General features: G+C 40.5%; 2 protein-coding genes across 4 annotated transcripts in view; one reads left to right on the top strand and one right to left on the bottom strand.

Annotated features, from left to right (window-relative positions):
- LOC118212638 (ADP-ribosylation factor-like protein 15) overlaps positions 1-5,209 on the bottom strand; it is a 102,952-nt gene extending 97,743 nt beyond the window's left edge. Inside the window, exon 1 of one of the 3 annotated variants that reach the window (XM_035390755.1) lies at positions 4,806-5,209. Coding sequence is in view for 2 of the 3 variants with exons in the window: in XM_035390754.1 (XP_035246645.1) it covers positions 3,161-3,237 (77 nt within the window). In the remaining variant the exon portion in view is untranslated. Of the gene's footprint in view, positions 1-3,160; positions 3,253-4,805 lie in introns of those variants that run through there. The other 2 variants (XM_035390756.1, XM_035390754.1) reach the window with 2 other exon arrangements.
- Positions 5,210-6,756: 1,547 nt separating this feature from the next.
- On the top strand, positions 6,757-17,761 carry snx18b (sorting nexin 18b). Its single transcript, XM_035390753.1, has 2 exons — positions 6,757-8,582; positions 13,596-17,761. The coding sequence occupies exons 1-2, from the start codon at positions 7,094-7,096 to the stop codon at positions 13,847-13,849; spliced, it is 1,743 nt and encodes a 580-aa protein (XP_035246644.1). The 5' UTR covers positions 6,757-7,093; the 3' UTR covers positions 13,850-17,761.
- Positions 17,762-23,035: the final 5,274 nt, after the last annotated feature.

The raw sequence follows: 23,035 nt of genomic DNA, 5'->3' as shown, positions 1-23,035 counted from the left end.
CACCTGATGCAATGACACCCATTAACATTGCATCAAAATCACAATAACTCACAATTATACAGCAAAACAGAACAGCAAAATGCCAGAAATAAACGTTAAAAAAAAAAACAGGGGTGCCCAACCAAAAAAATTCAGCAGCAATATTAGAACTGCTTTGCCCTGACCACAGATCTGTCTCTGTTGACAACAGTATTAATCTGCACACCTTGTCCAGAATTCTTCTGTTTTATTTTCAGGAAAGAAAATACAACTTCCCATGCAGAGCAGTTGGGGGAATTGCAGGTTTTATAAGAAGCAGACCAATTGACAGACATAACCTACATGACCAAAAGTGTGTAGCCTAATTAGTGTGTTCGGCTACTTCAGCCACACCCATTGCTAGCAGGTGCATAAAACCAAGCATACAGCCATGCAATCTCCATAGACAAATATTAGCAGTAGAATGGGTCGTACTGAAGAGCTCAGTGACCTTAAACGTGGTCACAGGATGCCACCTTTCCAACGAGTCAGTTCCTCAAATTTCTGCCCCTCGAGAGGTGCCCCAGCCAACTGCAAGTGCTGTTATTGTGAAGCGGAAATGTCTAGGAGCAACAACAGCTCAGCCAAGAAGCGGTAGGGCCACACAAGCTCACAGAACAGGACTGCTGAGGGCCGAAACCGGTAGAGCATAAAAATAATCTGTCCTTGGTCGCAGCACTCACTACCAAGTTCCAGACTGCCTCTGGAAGCACTCAACTGTTCCCAAACTGTTCGTTGGGAGCTTCGTGAATCGGGTTTCCATGGCCGTGCAGCCGCACTCAAGCCCAAGATCACGATGCGCAATGCCAAGCGTCGGCTGGAGTGGTGTAAAGCACACCGCCTTTGGACTCTGGAGCGGCGGAAACGCGTTCTCTGGAGTGATGAATCACACTTCACTATCTGGCGGTCTGATGGACCAATCAGGGTTTGGCGAATGTCAGGAGAACGCTGCCTGCCCAAATGCATAGCGCCAACAGTTGAGTGTGGTGGTGGAACAATGGTCTGGGGCAGTTTTTCATGGTTTGGGCTACCCCCCTTAGTTCCAATGAAGGGAAATCTAAATGCTACAGCATATAATGACATTCTAGAGAACCGTGTGCTTCCATTTGTGGCAACAGTTTGGGGAGGGCTCTTTCCTGTTTCAGCATGACAAAAAGTGAGGTAAAAAAAAAAATTATTTGCCAAGTTTGGTGTGGAAGAAATTGACTGGCCTGCACAGAGCCCTGACCTTAACACCACCACACATCTTTTGGATGAGTTGGAATGCCGACTGCGAGCCAGGCCTTATCGTCCAACATCAGTGCACAACCTCATGAATGCTCTAGTGGCTGAATGGAAGTGAGTCTGTTATATAGGCTACTGCACACTGACTGAATCACTGAGGAAAATAATGTGATTGGCAAGACTTAACTCCACTGTAACTCAGGTACAACAACAGTTTCCTTGCCCTTAACTTTGTTTTTTTTTTTTTTTTCGGACCTCTCAGCATTTGATAGTTGGCTCCCAGGTTCTCCTGTGTACCCACTGCACACTGAAATCACTGACGCTACCCCAAACAGGTTCCCCTCCTACCTCTTAATCCACTCCTGCTCTTAATCCCCTCCTGCCAGGTCAGGTTCAGACTCCACATCCCATATCCCCGTACAGAGGCCCCTCAGGGCTCTGTCTCTGGCTTCTTTCTGTGCTCCCTTTAGACCACATTACTTGGCTCTGTAATCTATGATTTCACCTGTCACTTCTATGCCAGTGATAACATTTGCATCGCTCCTTTCACGGCACCAGTGCAGGTAAATCATGCTCAGGTTTCATACACAAAAAAATGCTGTTCAAAACAGATCATTTTGATAATAGGCCAAGCAAGCTGCTGCGCAGGCCTACAAGTCAAGTGTAGATCTGAGTGGGTAAGTTCGTAAGTGACCATGTACCAAGCTTTCCTAATTCCTACTAATGTTTTTTAAGTTGAGAAAATATTTTATGCAAAGCATCCACTTACGCAACGTTAGTTTGAAGAATGCCTTAATCAAAATTTAAACTCCAGCACGAATGCAATACTTTGGGTTACAGTGAAGAACAACTGCTATAGTTCAGTTCCAAAACATTTTCATATTTGCAACATGTGTAATTTAATTATCTATTGCTCATTCTTCCTTGAGAATGTAAACAAATGCCATTAGTCAACAACTATATAGCGTATAGTTGTAGCAAACATACAAGTACAAAATTATCATTAAGTAAAAAAAGGTTAAAAAATTTAGTATATAGCTAGTCTTGATAAAAACAGCTATAAGAGGGCTGCCCTTGGACACATATAGCTTGAAGTAGCATCCTTTTCTCTGTCAAATTACACAGCAATCATAAGGTACAGCAGAGCTGTTGTTCCTACACAAAGGCCTGCTTGTCATTTCCAATATATCTTTTTTCTCACATTTAAATCTACACAGAACTAGCCAATGTAAACGGAGCATCTTCTTGTTGAATTCCCAGAGAATTACTTCAGATGTGATTGTTTTTATCCAGTCATGTTGAGTGGGTCTTTATCATTACACTGCTGACACAATAAACACCTCATGAATCGTACAACTCGGTCTCTGTGGAACAAATACTGCAGTGTTTGTTCATATTTGCATGTGCCATTGCATCTTTCCTTATCACACGTTAGAATATGTTGGTCTTCATGTAAGACCTGACTCGCATGCTCTGCAGGAACAAGGGCAAATGGCCTTTGGTGGTTCAATGAGTCCATCTATCTTCCAGTAAACAGTTCATAATAGGCCCAGACCTTCCTTTCCACCCGTTTTATTAAGGGCTTCAAAGAGGTGGGCCATATTTGTAAAGATAAAAAGAAAGGACTCAGACCAGTCCTCATTACTTGCAGCAGGCGTGACTCACATAACCAAGTCATGGCAAACTGCAGCATTATCAAATGGGTGAGATCCTCCCCAGTTCATTAAAAAGGAGCCCTTAATTACATCGCTCATCCAATCTATATAATTTCTAAAAATTACACACTTTGAAATGCAACGGAAAAGAATCCCAAGGATTAGAAACATACTTTGCACTGGTGCAGGCCTAATGCATACAGCTTAATTAAAATGTACTTTGAAGTGGCCAAGCTGAATTATTAAGCGAAGAATTGTATTACCCTTTGTCTTCGATCAGCTCATTCCAACAAATCCCAAAATGCCATCTCTCCTCACTATGGTTCAGTGTGACCGCCATCCTAGCTCCCTTCCGCGAGTACGTGTGAAGAAATGCGAATCGTTCCGTGGGAGTGTCTCAAACAACAGGAAATTTATTTATAGAAGTGGAAGCCGTATTTTCCTTTGAGGCCTACAGCCTTAAAACAATTAAAGCACCAACAAAACATAATTTCAGGCAGACTTTTGGAAGGGAAGCTCCAGGTTGTCTTAATTTTCAGTTCACAGCCACCCTAAGCCTATAAGAACAGGTGACCATCCATTATATCATAATGCGAATCAAACTGCTTAAAAAACCCTTTTCATGAAGTGAAATCGAAGGAGTGCAAAGGAATGACTGATCTCAGATTACCCACCCACCCTTAAGATTAAAAAGAGTTTTGTTTATTTACAAAGCAGCTGGACACAAAAAAATACACAGACCTCCCTAATAACATTCCTTTGATCCCAGTGACCCTGTTAGAGGACTGAGAGTTAGAAAGCAAAAGACATTGCAATTGCTATGTTTATCATTACCTTTGTATAAATAGATGCAATGTAAATGCCCTGTGGAATGTTGTTTAAGTTGCTCTGGATAAGAGCATCTGCCAAAATACCTGTAATGTAACGTAGTCTCCACTGGTCATGATCATTTTCACTTTGTTTATGAGAACATGCCTCTCTTCCCAAAATAATATATATATATATATATATATATATATTATTGTTTTAAAATACAAAATTACAAAGTCATGCGCAAACAAGTTAATGTACGCAATAGGTTAATATAAATAAACAAAAAGTCTGATGGTGTATGTCTTGAATCTGATCAAGATGGTAAAAAAAATAGCCTACATATTAAATGACGGGTAACAGCAGCAATGATAAAGATAACGCGTTCAAACCAAAGCAATTTTCTAAATATATGGCAGCAAACAAAACAAAAAGGGCAAAGACAAAACATGTTTTAAAAGACAATGATATAATTTCTGAATATATTCAATATAAAATGTTAAGTGTGATTGATTATTGTCCCAACTTTCAATAAAATCTGAAAAATTCATAAAAGCCCTTGGGTTGCCGAGAAGTTCAAGTTACGCGTGTAAATCCTTATCATCAAACACTTGATTGCATCACTGCAACTACCGCGACTGGATCAAATTAGTTATACGGGCATTGAAGTTCACATTAAAATCCCTTTAACTCGGAAGCTTACCACTTTCGTGCCTGGGGTTACAATTCAAAACCACCCAAGCATAAGGTGCGGTCTAGCTTTTCCAAACGTAAGGCTGCAGTAGCACGCTGGTTACAGGTAGGCGTCTCTATGCAGATCATCGTAACACACGTATATGGTGTTATGTAGCCAGAGCTAGGTCAATAAAAAAACACACAAAAGATATCCTATAGTAGGACTTCATTTCATGAAGCCATAAATGCACATATCAAACCGATACATAAAACAAGAGTATGCGACACATAAGTAGCTAGTCCACACTATTCGGTCCAAGCCATTTGCTCCAAGTTAGAAACTGCTCCACAACACAAAAAATAAATAACAAGCTAGTGAGTTAGCAGCCCAATATCAGATGTAAGTGAAAGAAAGTTCCATACCAGATAATCCATGTACTGCGTTAGTAGATGGTCGATTTCTTCCAAAAGATGAAGTTGTACAGGTGAAGTTGTTTCTTTTTTGAATAGTTCGTGAATAACGGATGCATTCAAAAGCTGTATTGATGGCACGGTGCTTTGTATTCCCCGCCTTCCCAATGGACAATATAAAGTCTATATAATAATTCCTTGTGCTTCTGGTTTCGATATGCCTGAAAGCTTGATTATGTAACTGTACTTAGAGTACCCTGCCAGCTGTAATCTTCCTGCAATTTTAGCGCGGGTGTTTTTATGCTGCCCCTTACTTTGATCACGAAAATTCCGTGTTTGGTTGAACAAAATAGCCACAATCTTACAGGAACTATGAAAACCCCTTTTCTTTTGCGTCGCGCAGTCATCTGATCAAGCACGTGGTACATACGTAACACCATCAGCTGTGAAGCCACGATGAATGAACCATTTGACACGTGACCAGGGTACATCCTACTGCTTTATTTTGGTAGTTGTTTAATGCTTTTTGCTGATGGAGGGGATGGGTTGCACAACTTGCACATAGGACGCCGTTGTATTTAATGAGGCAATGTTGTGAATTAGAGCAATATATTAGATCAAAAGCAGACGGAAAACAGCAGTAGTTGGCCAAGTTTAGTTCTAGCCTACTTCCCGTTTTCGTGACCAGAATGCTTAAATGTCACTGCATGTCGTTTCTTATGTCATTATATGTCGTTTCTAGATCATTTTAACCTATATATATAAATGCGTTGATACTGTTATTTTCGTCAGATACTTTCTCACAAAAAACGTTTGTACAATCCGCCGTCGAAGCGTCTGCAACATTAGTAACTTAGTAGCTATTACAGAACTACCACAAAATAGCTTACTACAGAAATGTTTCTGAGTGGAAATGTGACGTAGCTCTTCCGCCAAAAAAAGTGTGTGCTAATTTTCAACATTTTTACAACAGTTCAAATGTACAGTATAATGTAACGTCACATGAAACCCTCTATAATACAACCACAAGATGGCAGTCTTTGTCTATTTTTCCCGATGCCCTATATTTTGCTCTTAAAACCTAAATCAACTAACATTATTTTATTTATATTAATATAGAATTTACATAGCCTATGGATGTTTTTCAGTGACGGGGAGGATTAATCCATCCATAAATTATCTGTACTCACTTATCCGGGCAGGGGCGCGGGGGGTGCTGGAGTTTATCCCATACCAGTGTGTATTGAGCGAGAGGCAGGCATACAGCCTGGACAGGTCGCCAATCTATCGCAGGGCACTCACACCATTCACTCACACACTCATACCTAAGTGCAATTTAGAGTCTCTAATTAGCCTACCTGCATGTCTTTGGACTGTGGGAGGGAACCCACACGGACAGGGGAGGACATGCAACCTCCACACAAAGAGGCCAGAATTCAAATCCAGGACCTTCTTGCTGTGCACCAATGTGCCGCCCGAGGAGGATTTAATATTAATTCATTAGAATTCCGATTAATTCATTTAAAATTAGCCTGCAAAATTGGTTTGTATTTTATTTTTTTATAAGGTAGCATTTGAGCCTACCCCAGTGGTTCTCAAACTCGGTCCTGGGGTACCTCTGTTTATGCTGATTTTTGTTCCAATTGCAATCCCAGAATTTGAACTGAATTTGAATCTGTTCATTTTTCTTAATTATCCTATGCTTTTTATATTTAGAGGGATTATTTACTGTCTAAAGACACATTATGTCATATGTATACCAGTAATAATAAAAATCCCATATGGACATTGCGGTTAAAAAAAATTAACTGATCAAATCTAATTAGAGACTGTGGTGAGGCTCCTAATTGGCGAAAGTTTGGACATATCTACTTATTTACATTAAAGACAGACTCATCAAAAAACTGTGGTCGATTCGTGTTGTCTGGCTGAGCGTTCACTGTGGCTCCTCCTTCGATTATTTCAGACTGACCGCTTGTAGCAAGCGCTGGTGCAATTAGAAGAGCGAGTCTGCGGCAGCTGGAAAAGGGAATTGCGAGAGCTGTAACTTCAGATTAAAAGGGAAGACCGTTGAATCGGATCCGATTTTTACCGAGATTACAACACGAAGGACGGGATGCTTTAAAAGCTGTTTTGAGACCCAGTGGTGATATGCCGTCGGACACTCACAGAATGATGAGAAAATAACCAGAGGAGCCACTCTACAAAGTAATTATCTGGCTAGTTGTGTGAGTTCAGTTCGAGTGGTCGAGTACTAGCGAGTCACGAGCCTATTTGTGAAACCGCTCTTGTCCTGAATTATGGCGCAAAGGGCGAGGGCTTTGTATGACTTTAGTTCAGAAAATCCTGGGGAAATATCAGTGAAGGAAAACGAAATTGTTACCCTGTACTGCGAACAAGACATAGACGGGTGGTTGGAGGGGGTGAACAGTAGAGGGGAACGGGGGCTCTTTCCAGCCTCCTACGTGGAAATTCTCAAGGACGACACCGTCTCTTCTTATAATAACAACAGCACATCTGGGGATGGGTTCCACAATCCCAGGTATGCCAACGTCCCATCAGGTGGCAATGACGCCTCATACCCGACTCAGGATAACGTAACACAAGATCCCACTTACAATTTGACGACTTTCCCCATTGCTGCTCAACAGCAGCTCAGTTATCAAACCAGCCAAGGGAGTGACGACGATTGGGATGACGACTGGGATGACAGTTCGACTGTTGCGGACGAGCCTGGTGTTGTTGGAGGGAGTTATCAGGATTATCGCAATGGACCTTCTGCCTACAGAGTATCCGCTTCAATGCCTCGAGGCGGGGGCGCGCAGCAAGCTAAGAGTTCGGCTACTGTCAGTAGAAACCTTAATAGGTTTTCAACCTTTGTCAAATCCGGTGGTGAGGCTTTTGTGTTGGGGGAAGCATCCGGCTTTGTGAAAGATGGAGACAAAATCTGCGTTGTGATGGGTCAATATGGTCCAGAGTGGCAGGAGAACCCTTATCCCTTTTCCTGCTACATCGATGACCCCACCAAACAAACTAAATTCAAAGGCATGAAAAGTTACATGTCTTACAGATTGACGCCTAGTCACACGCAGAACCAGGTCAATCGAAGGTACAAGCATTTTGATTGGCTTTATGCCAGGTTAGTGGAGAAGTTTCCCGTTATTTCGGTTCCCCACTTACCTGAAAAGCAAGCCACGGGCAGGTTTGAGGAAGATTTCATTTCCAAACGAAGGAAAGGCCTGATATGGTGGATGAATCATATGACTAGTCATCCAGTCTTGGCTCGATGTGATGTTTTTCAGCACTTCCTCACTTGTAGTAGTAATGACGAAAAGGCCTGGAAACTGGGCAAAAGAAAGGCGGAGAAGGATGACATGGTGGGTGCTAATTTTTTCCTTACTATAAGCACTCCTGCAGCCCCACTTGACCTACAGGACGTTGAGAGCAAAATTGATGCCTTCAAAGCTTTCACAAAAAAGATGGACGACAGCGTGCTGCAAGTCAACGCAACGGTAAACGAATTTGCCAGAAAGCAGATAACGGGATTTAAGAAGGAGTACCAGAAAGTTGGACTATCTTTTAGAGTCCTCAGCCAAGCTTTTGAGCTTGACCAACAAGCTTACTCGGCCGGTTTAAACTATGCGATCGCATACACAGGGGAAGCTTATGATGCAATTGGAGACTATTTCGCTGACCAGCCCAGGCAGGATCTTGATCCTATAATGGACCTTTTGGCTCTTTACCAGGGGCACCTGGGTAACTATCCCGATATCATCCATGTTCAGAAAGGTAAATCGCCATATCTTCACTTTCCTGAAGACCACTAATCTTTTGCAGGCAAAAATATTAACGCAAAATCTTCTAAATGGCCTGAGTAATTATTGACGTCCACTGCCAATCATTATTATATGAACCCCGACAAGACTAAAGAAAACTAACACTAATCTGTGATAGTACACAAGTCATAAAAGTGTTATTGTTGAAGGTGTTGTGTTGGGGGGGGGGGGGGGTTTAACCAATATTCACACATGACATCTTTGCTTTTATGTGTGCTCAGGTTAGTGTCTCAAGTTTTCACAAGAAAGGTGTGGCGCGTGTTACTTGAGGCTCTGCTGAGAAATGTCTCAGCAGAGCCTCAAGGAATGACCGATGCACCTCAACACACAGTTCTTCTGATAAGATGACATGCAATGATATCCTAATGTATTACAATGATGTATTTACATAGGTTTTATATTGACAATTCATTTTAATTGCTGGTCATATGCAAAAAGTTAAAGTAAATTCTCCCTCTACTGTGTAATTGCACAGAAGTGTGTCATACAACAGAGTGGCTATCGCAGAAGTGTGCAGACCCAGATTTAAACACTGCAGGGCACAAGGTTGTTATTGAAAATAAGATGTTAAAGTCAGTGTTTATGTTCATGTACTGTTGCAATTATATAGCATAAACAGATGCATAACACATGGCTACTTTGAGGCATGCAGCTTTTCTTGTGAGGGCTGTATGGAATTTGCATTCCGCGGGTGAATATTTGCTTAGATTCACAAACCCAATGAATAACTGCATATATTTATTGATTGAGACTTCAGTATTGTACCCAGAATAGGTTAGAAAGGCATTACAGGCCTCACGACATGGCTCGTAAGAGGTAAGAGCGATTGTCTGGCAGTCGGAGGGTTGCCGGTTCAAACCCCGACCTGGGCCTGTCGAAGTGTCCTTGAGCAAGACACCTAACCCCTAACTGCTCTGGCGAATGAGAGGCATCAGTTGTAAAGCGCTTTGGATAAAAGCGCTATGTAAATGGACTGCATTTATCATTTACTGTTGCTTTGGCACAGTACTACTAGAACATGTTGGTTTCAAGGTTATGTCCAAGGGAACTGAGGAGGAGGTGTTGTCAGCCTTGTGTAGTTTCAGAATTTTCCTTTGAAATACTTCCAGTGAAGAGATGCAGTCAAATAGGCTGTACAATGGAACCACATAGGCTGTATCAACAAATTCTTAAAGCAATGTTTACAGAAGACATTAGATATTTGTAAAGTGGGGCCTGTGTAGCTTAATATAAGAACTGTTGGGGGGCATATCCTGCGAAATAAAACTCCCAGTTCCTCAGCTGCAGCTTGGCTAATTACCCATTGCCTATTGAATCTTCCAGCCATAGTCAGCTTTGCCCCAATCATAGACAGTAGGCTGCATCACTCCACTGAAAATGAGTGCTTTAGATAGACACTCTAACCACCACACACTGTATTGGTTAAAATTTCTATTTTTTTAGCTGCATTTAGTGATAATCGCAACTGTTAAAATCTAGTCATGCTTAACTAAGAAATATATCCTGATTACACAGATTATTGGTGTACTTTCACACATTGATGCTGAAGTTGTGTTTAAGAAGCGTTTCGAGAGCTCAACTGGGTCTCGACTGCAGTGGGGAGCTGACATAAGCATGTTCTCTAAAACAATGTCTGGCTGGCCCCCCCCTATTTGAATGTTCAGCCTGGAGCACTTATGTGGCAGTCTCCAAGGGCTGTGCAAATGCACTCTTAGTCCACATGGCTTACGGTACTGACCCCTCCCTAGCAACAGAGGACTCTTCGGTTGTCAAGGGGAACTTGAGTGCAGTTGTGGTCTGACATTGCACATATATAAAATAGCGTCACAATATGTTACAATTTTTATGGCCTGTTATAGAGGCCTAGAGAGCAAATCACATGATCTGGGTATTGAGTGCCACTGAGTTCCTGGCTTGAATTCACCTGAGGCCTCCACAAGGGTTTGCTTAACAGTCGCTGTACACTTCAGAGTTAAATAATGCAACAACTGCAGAGTACTCCGGTATGGTTCCTGCCTTGGAGACGATTCATGAAGCAGAAGACGACTTGTTTTCTTACCAAGCTGCAGTGTTTCTTCTGTGTGCTCACTACAAACGTTTGTCCCTGACATGGGCGCGTTTCACAGCTGAATGTGATTTGAAGCAGCAGTACTGTTTGCATTCTTCAGTCGGCCACTCATTTGGAAACAACCTCTTCTCATCTTGCCTTTAACCTGAACCGAGTGTGTTCTCAGTATCACTTTCTGCCAACGGTAAGCTAGTCTACTTGCTCACCCTGAACAAATGGGTGAAGCAAGTATGAAGAAGAAAAAAAACAAACTGAAGAATTAAAATGAATGGTTTCATTCATTTTTATTACTATTTTCTTTATTCATAGCATTTGGTCTTAACAGAGATTTTGCTTCCAATGTGAATGTCAAATTTCTAAACCTAATAGCCATTCCCATTATTTTGATAGTCAAATTTGATCTGAATAAATACAATTTATAATGATGCAAGGCTGTATAGACCACTATTTATTTTCCATCAAAATCATGGTCCCAATCAGAAATGTGCAATTCCAGCAGCCCAAGGACACCCCACTCGTAGTGGTCTCAGTTGGATTATTTTCATTTGCATCCAGGTGCGATCATGTCACTGTGAGAGGTTTCACATATCGTTTCAAACAAACCCAACTGCGTTCTGTTCCAGTCAAACAGTCAAATGCACTAGAAAGTGCCTTTAATCTTTGTTCTGCCCTGCCTTTGACTGATGATCACAATTCATGCAGAATGCAGCTACATATCAGTACTCTGTGAACCCTGTGCTAATTTATGCTATTCCTTTTCTTAAGTAGGTGGTCAATGCTGACAGAATTATTTGATCATCACATTTTTTTAAAATCTTTTTTTATCACGCTTCTAGTTGAGAGACGATATTCATCTTGACCACGAGCGCATTCTGAGATTGGTGCGTGTTAAGTGGGTCACACGCCTTCGCTGGCCTGGCCTTGTGTAATCCTCATTACGCAACGGGACGCGCTGCTCTGGAGCGGAAGGGTCAGTGGGGTACGGTTGGGCCTGACTCACGGAGGGGTGACATCCCCAGCCTGTCCCTCGGGACCGCTCCCTCACTGCCAGCCCAGATGAATCATTCTCGGTGTGCGTTGCCTGCGAATGCCTCCAACCTCCAAAGCTTTTTTCTTGTACCAGGAACTACTGAACTTCCTCATGTTTCTTTTTATAGATTTAAGACTAGACAGGTTCAATCCACCTTAATGGGCGATTAGCCTATTTTTTTGCCCCATCCAAAATTTTGATGAAGCTGAAGAAGTTAATGTTGATTAATGTAAGGATTAATGTAACTTTTTTCCCTAAATTTTCAGCTCTTGCAAAGTTATATTCACTGGAAACATAACAATGAAAAATCATAATAAACTAGGGAATTTGTTTGAGTAAGCCAACCCCACCCCATGAACGTATCCATGGGAACCCCACAAATATCCACATTAAAACACAGACCTGAGTAAAATATGGTTGATGTATAGGGTTTATCATTAGTTACTGGAATCAGAATACAGGCATATGGACCTGTTTTTCTGTCACTGCAGAGTAGCTACCCTTGTAATAATCGGGCAGTAAAATATCTGTTTAAGCAGTTAAGGTAGGCGCCACATTAAGGTATAAAATTCACAACATTTAGGGGCTGGTTAAATGAGCCAAGAAACCTGCTCAGGAGGATGTGTCCCACCATCAGCATGTCCCCTACTCAGCATTACACCACGGTGCTGCCACAGGCTTGGTGTGCAGTAAGAACACAGTGACATGGGCAATGTGGAAAATTGCTCAGTGAAGTTTAAAAAAACAGCTCAGCAGCAGATGTTTTTGTCGCTAGGCAGCCTTCTCTGCTGTTTTCAAACCATTACACAGTTGCACTTTAAAAGGAAGTACTGTATACTCATTCACAGCAGTACTGACCATTTGAGCTAACTGCATTCATAAAATTAGTAATTATGAGAGTACGACCAAGCGTGTTGATTTTGCACAGATTGTTTTCTGCATCATTTGCCTTACTAAAGAAAACGGGGAAACCTTTTATTAATACGCTGATTTTACAGGAAAGTGTACAGCATCGCCCTTAATCAAATCTGCAGTGTGTGATTACTGTAGTTTGCCACAGCTGTGTGTGTACTGGGAGCCATTTACACATATTTTACTTACTGAAATATCAGTTCTCTGTTATATCTACAAATAGTTTTTCACAGAACCGTTTGTACATCGTGATGGATACAGCTGTTGAACAATTTTACACATTAGTGTAATTCCTTGAATTAGAGGGTTGAAATGGATTTCAGAATGAGAACTGTGTTTGAATAATGTGTGTACTATCTATCTGCCATTATCAAATTCTGCTTGTTAGGCTTAACATACAACAAGGTCTTCTTAGCAGCCCTTTGAAGTCTTGCTTTCAGCTTTAATTTTGTTGTGTAATTCCTATGGCATTTAAGCTTGGTGGGCATTGCTTGTATTTTGCATGCTATTACTGGAGTTCCCACTTCTACTCTGAATGCTCTAACCGTATCACTAAAAATAGATTTAGCACTCATTCACATGCAACTTGAAACTAATATTACTGGACAAAAGTCAATATTTAGTTTGCCTCAGGCCAAAGAAACTATGAACGTATGATCAGCAGGTGAGCATTGTTCACATTGTTCATACATACAATATGTTCATACAGGCGTACAATACACTCGTACTTTGCACTCCTAAAGCCTACTCTGTGCAGCCTTCTTCCTTGCTGTGGCTTTGTCTCTAATACGTTACAGGTGAGGTTTGAAGGGTTTAGTCTTTCTGTCGAAGTAATAAGGACTGCTGCTGATGGCAAACAAAATGGCTGAACCGTATGGATCTGTGGCTCTCATTTTGGTCGCTCGTGTCAGAATGGCTGTGACTGACCTGCGGACTGACCTCTCTTTGGTCCACAGGGGCGCTGACCAAAGTGAAGGAGAGCCAGAAGCACGTGGAGGAGGGCAAGATGGACGCCCCCCAGGCGGAGGGCATCGGCGAGCGCTGCAACATCATCTCCTGCGCCACGCTGGCCGAGATCCAGCACTTCCACCAGACCCGCGTGCGCGACTTCAAGGCCCAGATGCAGCACTACCTGCAGGAGCAGATCGGCTTCTTCCAGAAGATCACCGGCAAGCTGGAGGAGGCCCTGCAGAAGTACGACAACGCCTAAGGGGCGAGGCCTGGGGCCTCAACCTCATCCCCAACGCCATGCCTTTCAGTCTTCACGTGGACAAGAGGGGATTAGCAAGCAAGCACTCGTTTAGCAATACAGGGGAGACGGAGTGCAAACTCTCATCCACGTACCTGTTGCATGAATGCTTTCCGGTTGCTTCCTGGATGCCTATCTGATGGCCATTCTCTGAAGGATTCTACCGTTGATAAGAAGATAGTGGATTATGTTATGACCCCTCATCAGACTGAGATTGTTAAGATAATGGAGTTTATGTTTTTAAGGTAACTGCAACAGCACAGCCAGTAAAGGCTCTCAACCCAGCAGTGGTTATAGCTGAATAGGTGGTTGCCAGTTGTGCTCAACATATTCATGTATTAGTAAATAGCATGCACAATGAAAGTTATAAAAGTTATAGCTTTGCTTACTCTACCAATGTAGCTTTTGTTATTAGCCTTATCGCAGCAATTTTAAAGAAAATGTTTATGAGATATGCGTTTCTCTAGCCTCCAAGGATGCTCAGATTTATTCTTCATCACCGTTGATTGGCCTTCCACCTCTGCCTTGGGTAATCCCTCCAAACGCATTGGGCCCTCCAAATTTTTAAATCAACTGTTTACAAGTTCCTAGCAGACCAGCTATTGTCACTCTGTGCCTTGTAACGATGTCTTTAAATTATCTTTTATAAATTTTAAAAGATATATTTTCAGTTTTGTGTTATTGAGTCCGTCATGCATTTCCATCTTGTGATATTGTGTTATAGTTGAATGAGGGTAATACCCTGGCTGTACAGACCACTCAGGAAGGAAGTGGCTGTTGATTTACACTGTCCATAGTGTACTCGTGGAGAGAGCATACCCGCCTCTCTCCATTGAGGCATATCTAGTGAGAAGGGGGAAATTTCCAGGAAAAACATAATTGCTCCACAGGATTATGTATTTGTCCCTTGGAATTCCAAAAAAATTCACCTGAGAGATCTGTCTGGCTAAAGAAAAAACAGAGGAGTGGAATACCAAGACTGAGGTGGGCTTTTTTTCCCCTTCCCATCAGCAGCAGGACCCTCGTGAACAAACTCTTGATGCCCTCGTCGCAGGAGCTCAGACAGCCCTAGCGTGTTTAGTTTGAGGAAACGTTCCCTGGTCTCACTTCCTCAGACTGTAAAAGGGTGAACTCGGTCCGTCTGACGAGAGCTGTTTGTCCATAATCAGGGATTACTTGTATTTTTTTTTTTTTTCAAACAATTAGTACAATATCTGACTTTGCAGCTCCCCACTGTAGTTTTATTATAATTCATAGTGCTGGAGATGTGAAACTTGTTTTAGCGTAGAATCTGGAAAAACAAATCTAAGCAAAATAAACTCATCTTGTACAAAGATGCCTCATAATATTTTTTTTTTTATTGCCACAGTATCCCTCTGCCAGCTTATTTTCAAACACAGTTGTTTACTGACGTGGTTCTCAGACACGCTCCTAGGGGCCCACTGTGAATGCTGGTTTTCATTCCCACCTTGATCCCAATCCCAGAATTTTTCTTAATTGGATACTTTTTATGTTTTGAGGGATCGTTTGCCTTCTTAAGGCACATTATGTCAGAGATAGCTGTGCATGCCATGAAGAATAGAAGTACCATATTCACATTGTACCATATTGCAAATTATTACATAAAAAGCAGTAAAACATTTTTAATTGATTCAATTAAAGACTGTGGTGAACCAAACAAACCGTTTGGTACTTAATGAAGAATTAAACAATAGCGCAAATGACAACGAGCCAAACCTGCATGGTCTTAATAAGTTTAAGGAAAGAAATTGTGACACTTAAACACACATGTTCAATGACCTTAACTGAGCAAGAGATTGACTGTAGCAAAAACAGGATACACCACAATGATCTGAGTTTGAGAACCACTGGTCTATTGGATCAAACCTGTTTGCGGGTGTTGACTAACCTTTCATAGAAGTACTCCTTTTGATCACAGTCCTGTTTAAAATCCAAGCTTTCATCATTCAAATAGAATATAAATAAACAAATATTATACAATTTATGCAGAAAGTGTTATAGAACAGGAACGTAAAGGGTTTTTTTATTAGGTTAATTCTCATAGCACTATATCATGTTCAATTTAATGTTTTTTGTACCCTTAATATGCTTAGGACTATATAATTTTTACCCTCGAGTTTGAGGGGGATCAGATGACTTTTACTTAGAATTTTATTAAAATACATAAACAGAAGATGCGCTGCACTTGACTCTTTATGACTGTGGGACCGTATGCTAATGTCCGGTCTGCTCATGGTCCTCTGAAGAGTATGTTGGCATGATGGCAGTTACAATAGACGAGTTATCTGTGCCGCAGGTTTTGTGACCAGTCACAACTCTGTGTGGCTTTTTGACAGGGTTGCCAGTTTGAGAAAGCAGAAATAGAGGATGGAAATGTGCTATTAAATGCTATAAATAAGTGTACGTGGTCTTGGTGGGTGGTATGACAGCTGTTGATCACGAGGGAATTTTTCTCTTGAATAAGTCTTTCAGGCCTAAAAATAATTTGCTTATGCAACAGAGACTATTTTGTGTGTCCACCTGTAAACAACAGATATCTATCAGACATCCACCCAGTTATGTTGTTTTGCTACTGAAAAAAATAAAGAAACGGATCACTTGACATTTGCATTACTTTGCTCACAGGATAGTAAGCCAAAATGAACAGGAGCATACCTTGCCAGAACCGATGCCCTCTTGACTTACTTCAGTCCAATGTTAGCTGCTGAGTATTTGATAGCCACTTGTTCAGATAACATTTATTGGTATGCCATGCGTTACTGCTATGGACACATTAAAATAATGGATCGCCATTGGTTGTGTGAACAAGAGAACCCGCTAGCAATGTCAGAAATGTTAAGATGGGAATGCTGCGTGTTCCGTGTCGGAAAGCAGCTCATAAGAATTTGTGATGATGTCAGCGATGGCCTGACACAGCAGAGAGGTATATGGGCCATAAAGCCAGCTTCATGTTATTGTGCTGAGTGTCTGTCACTGGATAATGTCCATATAGTAAAGAGTGATCTTTCAGTTGGCCAAGCTGTTGTTGTTCAAGTCATTGGAAATTTGCTGCAGGCTTGCTCTTTCACCCTGTGAAGCTTCTCTTTTAAAATAGAAAAATCGACTTCTAGACTTAGATCTTATTGGCATTTAATCCCTAAGAATATCAATGATGTTCTAAAGCAAATAATTCTTCTGTTTCATTTCGCAAGCTTCATGACAAAACATGACAAACATGTTGAGCTTGTTTTTGGTACTTGGAAGATTTGCACATTTTAAATTTTTACATAATGTAAATATATTGGAAGCCTAGAGCTGATAATCTTTTTAAAATCACATAAAAATGTATGAGCAAAACAAATAGACAAGCCATTAAATTTAAGAGTGCAACTGTTTCGTACCGAACGCTGCAATGGTATACATTAAGATATGTTCTCTGTAAAGCCATTTTAGTCCAACTTTGAGAGCAGAGCTCTGTTTTTAGCCTCATGGCTCTTTGATGCTTGGAGCTCAGAACAGGCCAGGCACACTGCATGAAGTCCTTAGAAAGAGGTGCTCACGTGTTTATGTATGGTTTCTCTTATTTTTCATTGTGTAAATCAGTTAGATGCAAGATGACAGCTTGCAGGTTCGCAGAACAGAGGGGGGATACATCTAAATGGCATCTTGATTATATGACCAGCAGGACTGTAGTCTTTCTCTGGGGCATTTTTAAGTGATTCACATGAATAAAAGTGTGGGCCATTTTCCCAGAATGCAACACACAGTTTCAGATGGCCTCTCCATCACTGCTGGAAAAATATCATTAACAGACTGTAAATAGACATTAATCAGTCCTCTTATATTATTCACAAATAAAAACGAACAGCTTCTATTCATTGTGTGTGTATGTGCAATCTCTGTCCTGACTCAACCTAGAAAAAGGTGTTATTCATCCCCCATACACATAATTAGGAAAACCCTCTTGTGGCAGGCACCATTTGTGTTCTCTCTTGCTCTTTATCTGCATTTTCCTCTTCATTCTCATGCTAAAGCTACACAAATCATCTGTTTAGCAAGTAAATAATGTCACAAATATTTATATTTTTCTTATTCCCCATCACCACACTGTAGTTCTGAGTCTAAAGACCAGTGAAAACAATGTTCTTCAATCAAAACAGTCCCCTAAAAATTAAAGACCTCTTCCATGTTTTGTTGGTAATATGTAAGTTAATTTTAAATAAGCATCGAAGGAAGCAATCTTATCATTTCAACTTTTAAAAAACAAAGAAATGTTGTTTTGCTTTTTTATTTGTATTTTACTTTTTTCTATTTTTACTGGTTTAGGTGTTACAGCACAGGGGTGATGTGTCCTGTTTGCTCAGATATCACATTTCATGTTTGCATCATCGAGATTGAAGATGTAGTGTTCCACTTCAGAAGAATTAAAGGAAGCTGACTCAATCAACAGCACCTTTATTCAGTTGTCAAGGGTATTGTGATCTTATAACTTGAGGGCAGCACTTCCTTAATAAATTAAGCTGGCATTATTTATAATGATAGGGCCCTGCTGAGCCTAAGCAGACTATAGCATTAGCAAGAGGCTGTAAGAATGTGTCGGAGAATTATCAGATGGAATGCCTTCCAAAAACTTAGCAACAGCAGGGAACCAAATGTTTTTGCATGCTGCAAAGCTGCTGACGTTAGCTAGAAACAGGGAGTGTAGCCAGGACGAGTTCATTGTGTGTTAAGTACTGTTCATCGTCTGGGAGAATTTTGGCAGGATTATAATAGCAGTAGGCCTGCACAAATGTCCAATATTGATTTTGAATTTATTCGGACAAAAATCATTCTGGACTTCAGATATTCACATTTTCCAACTCCTAAGAGAGAAGGTATTAAATGAATGGGAGCTGTCTCAGGAGAGATTGACTTGATTTTTCTTATTTTCCATCATTTTTACCATGCTGTGCTTTACAGAGGACATTTATGTGGCTGCCAATAGTACTCATGATGTGCTTTTATGAATATTTGATGACCTTTCAGTTAGGTTACCACCATGTGCTGTTTTGTTTATTTGCTATATTTATTACTCAAATCTAAAAAATAAACCTACGGTTTACAAATATATTGGCACAAGCACTATGTACAAGTAACTTCAGCAAAGTGCTGTAATTTATTTTTCCACTGAATTTCATCTGTGTACAGAATGTGGCCACTGGCTACAAATCTTGAATCTTTGAACTAATGAGTGTGTCTATACAGAAAAAAATTATGGGCTCAAAGAAGTGGTTTCAAAAAATAAGTGTCAAGTTTCAGGGACAAATCGCAAAAGATTTTGCACACACTCATAACAAAGGAAAAATGTGCTATCTGCATGTTTGAGGAGACAAAATTGCAGACAGAACACAAATTGCTACATGCAGTGGACTTGCTCTTGATCAGTGGGTGAGTCAGATATTTTATTTAGAGGGACTGTAGGCTGGAATGTGCATGATACTCTGCTCTGACCTTGGTACACATCTTCACTTTCAGTCTCTCCCACTTCAGAAGCAAACCCTGACCCAACCTTCCTCACAGCTGTTAAAATCAAACCATCTCCACTGACCTGGGTCAGGGACTTCACCATGTTAGACTTCTTTAATCTACATGTTGCACTCAATTATCTAATCTTTTGTACAGTGCACTCTTTGGACCTCCCAAAACACAGTTTAGCCCATTTCTCTAAACTAGAAGGGAGGAAGGAATTAAGTGCCAGAGCTATGCTGATCAAGACACAATTTATTAAAACAGACTTTTGGAAGGATGCACAACAATAACATCTTTCAAGACAAATGTATTTATTTACGTGGCCTGGACAGTGCACAGCCACATGTCTGTCCCAGAATTAGCCACCAAGCCACTATAACTGCACATGTTGTCTCTGGGCAGGTACATGCTGAGAACAGTACAGGGCTGAATACAATGGTTATAATACAGTGGGCATCATACGCAAACACATGGAACCATATCCCCATTGTCACTGCTACATTTTATTTGCAGGCAGCAGTGTAAGCTTTGATGAATGAATATTTGAAATCTGATCTGCAGTCCTGGCCCAGTTGAGCTCTTGAGCTCATTGCATTCTGCAGACTGGGTGTTTGGTCTCATAGATCTCTGTCCAAACACATGTATGAAATTAAAACCGCTTGTTGTACCATAATGGAAATAGCACTGAAGTATGTAAGTATGAATTTTTTTTTTCATGTGAACCACCTAAAATACTCTTCACAGTTAACATAAATATTTCTGAAACATATCAAAAGGTTGTAATCTAGAACATCTCTGCAGTTTATCCAGGGAAGAAGAATGTTAGTGGTTATACTGTTTTTCATCTCACAATGTCTGAAGCCTTTTTTTCGGCTGCATGGGGTTGGAACCTTGAGAAATCTGTTTCAAATGAACAGGACTCTGATAGCCTTTGATCTCTGTTTGTCCCTGACCTGGGGGGTTCTCCATAGAAAACCGACTCCTCCCCCCACCCCTTCCCAGTTCAGATTACATCCTCACTGCTTTCATTATTTATACCAGACTCTCCTTACCATTCGCTCCTCACTATGGCTTATTTGTCACAGATACAAGTGCTTTACTTTATCCCTGATCACCGAACAAATGTGTGAACAAGTGGCTTCATAGCTTTTGTGGGAAAAAAAATAGATTAAAAAATTGAATGTTTGTGCATTGTTTTGTGATACACAATGAACTGATTTTTTACATAATGTTTTAGTTACAGATTGACCAGTGTTGCCTGTACATTTTCAAATAGCAGAGTTTCAGATAAATATGAAGTTTCAGGTTCAACATAACCTTTCAGAAAGGGATGGGAAACAAATGCTGATTAAAAGATTATGGCCAAAATATTTGTAGCACAGGATAGTGCAGTTTCTTACTGCAGTACATTATTCATTTCACACAGCTTATTTCCACACTCCTTTTTATTTTCCTCCAGCTTCCATAGCATACCCTGCAGAGAAGCCCTGAATACTTCAGTATGTTAGAGGGGGTTCTGCTTTTAACTACTCAGTTCAGATGAATTATTAATGTGTCTTTGGTTTTTTCAAAAAATCTAACGGGGAGTCGATGATATACGATAGCTTTGCTTCCCTATACATTCCTTCAATGATCCTATTCAGATTATTCGTTTGTCTACACCAAGCCCGTATATCAGTTTTTGATGTACATAAATCCCAACTATTCCTGCATAAATCCATTAGGCAGAGAAGGAGATCCATATTTCAACTTATTATGTCCATATGACTTCATGGATGCTATACTATTATTTTACAGTTCACTAAGTAGGATTTTTAACTTCAAAGACAAATGTTCGAAGAGGATAGAAGGTATTGTTTTGTTTTAATCCCAATAAGAAAAAGCAATGAAAACTTTTTTTCAAACAACCATAATTGATACTGTCTTTCATTAGTTCAGAATGCCTCAAAATGAATTTAATTCACAATAAAACAGGCTTGAAATCTATTTTACACGCACACTGTGGAGTGAGATATAGAAACAGGGTGCTGTAACACTGTGATGTAAATCATATGGGTCTTTGTTTCCAGTCTATGGTACGACAAGCATCTGGTCATATAATTGATCTGTTGTTGGGAGTCAGTAGTGTAGCTGAAGGTCTAGGACTGCATGTCTGTATGGGGTCAAAGTTGAGCAATTTGTCAGGATTTGATGTGAGCAATGTTCCATTGCACAGTGTGTTTTATCCATTAAATCAATCAAGATAAAACCAAATTACTATATATTGAATTATTTTGCAGCATAATTTGTGAAATAATGTAGCCTGTAATAACATGCAACTAGCTTCTACGAGACAGTATGGCAAGTGTTATAATTCAATCAGTGAGAGCTCACAGTCAAAACAAGCAGAGAAACTGATGAGGTCACACAGTCTTGCATAGTGGTGTGAGGCTGAAGTGAAACACGCTATTACTGTAAATTTAGATTAATGGGGCTCCTAAAATTTATCAGCACAAAATGTAACATGACATTGACATGCTTCATTTTATAAACAGAAGAAAGTCTACAGATTTCATCTACTTCTACATTTCTTATGAAACTCATTGTGAGGTTTTCTTCAAATGTTATCATTTTAGCAAATATGTTTTGAAAATCATAACCACACAATCTAAGACACTTTCACTCTTTGATGTAAAACTGCAATTAAGAACTGCGTGCAATGTGTGAAAGAAAGACATGGTCTGCCATCTGTGTTAGTGGCAGCTCGTTTCAGTGCTGTAGTTAGGGAGAAAAAGGGATGATCTTTTCTTTACCTGGCAGAGGGTCCAGAATGTGGGAGGCTGAAGGCATTCTTCAGCGTCCTTGTTTTCATAAGCCTCGCACAGGAAGCCCTCACCACCAGGCCTCATTCATGCGCCCTCAGAAACGCTGACTGGTTCCCCCCCTCTGGCAGCGCTCCAAGAGAGGCCTAATTTCACAAAGATGGGCTCACTTTGCTCTCTGTTGGAAGTCTGAAAAATGCCCTCTGTTCAATGGGCTTCATTTACATCACACAATATGGCAAACAACAAACTAAAGCCGCATCTCTGCATGTTCATGATGACCGAAAAGACACAGTAACTGTACTGTCAAAAAAAAAAAATTAAGATCAAAACTGAGAAAGCCTTAGCCTTCTCTCATTTTTATTCCGCCAAAGTATAATGAATCCTACTGACATCTCCTTGTTTTTTAAGTGGAGCGTTTTTATTGTTGATAGTTTGGTCTGATAGAATAAATGCCCAACGGTAGTTCTGTTATCACCAAAAGAAAATGAGAAACAGGAGAAAAGACAAAAATCTCAGATTCTTACATAACCCATCACAAGAGCATTCAGAGCCCTATTTAGCCAGCACAAACACAATGCATTATTTGTATGTTAGAGGTGTGCAGAAAGTTAAAAAGTGACAGTTGCATGGTGATTGGTATCATTGTTGAATTTCTTACTGTTTACTCAAAGTGAATGCAACAGGAGCTGGATCTGTCCTTTGTGGATGAGCAATGTGTGTTGTGTGTTTTTATTTTACAAAAAAAACAATATGTGCCTGTAATAACACTTGATTGTGGCAATTTAACACAAAAAAACATCAATCACTCGACCATATAATTACATTGTGAGATGCA

This window comes from Anguilla anguilla, chromosome 14 (assembly GCF_013347855.1).
Source record: "Anguilla anguilla isolate fAngAng1 chromosome 14, fAngAng1.pri, whole genome shotgun sequence".
Classification (NCBI taxonomy): Eukaryota; Metazoa; Chordata; class Actinopteri; order Anguilliformes; family Anguillidae; genus Anguilla; species Anguilla anguilla.
The sequence above is the reverse complement of the archived record's forward strand: the minus strand, read 5'-3'. Positions and strand labels throughout refer to the sequence as shown.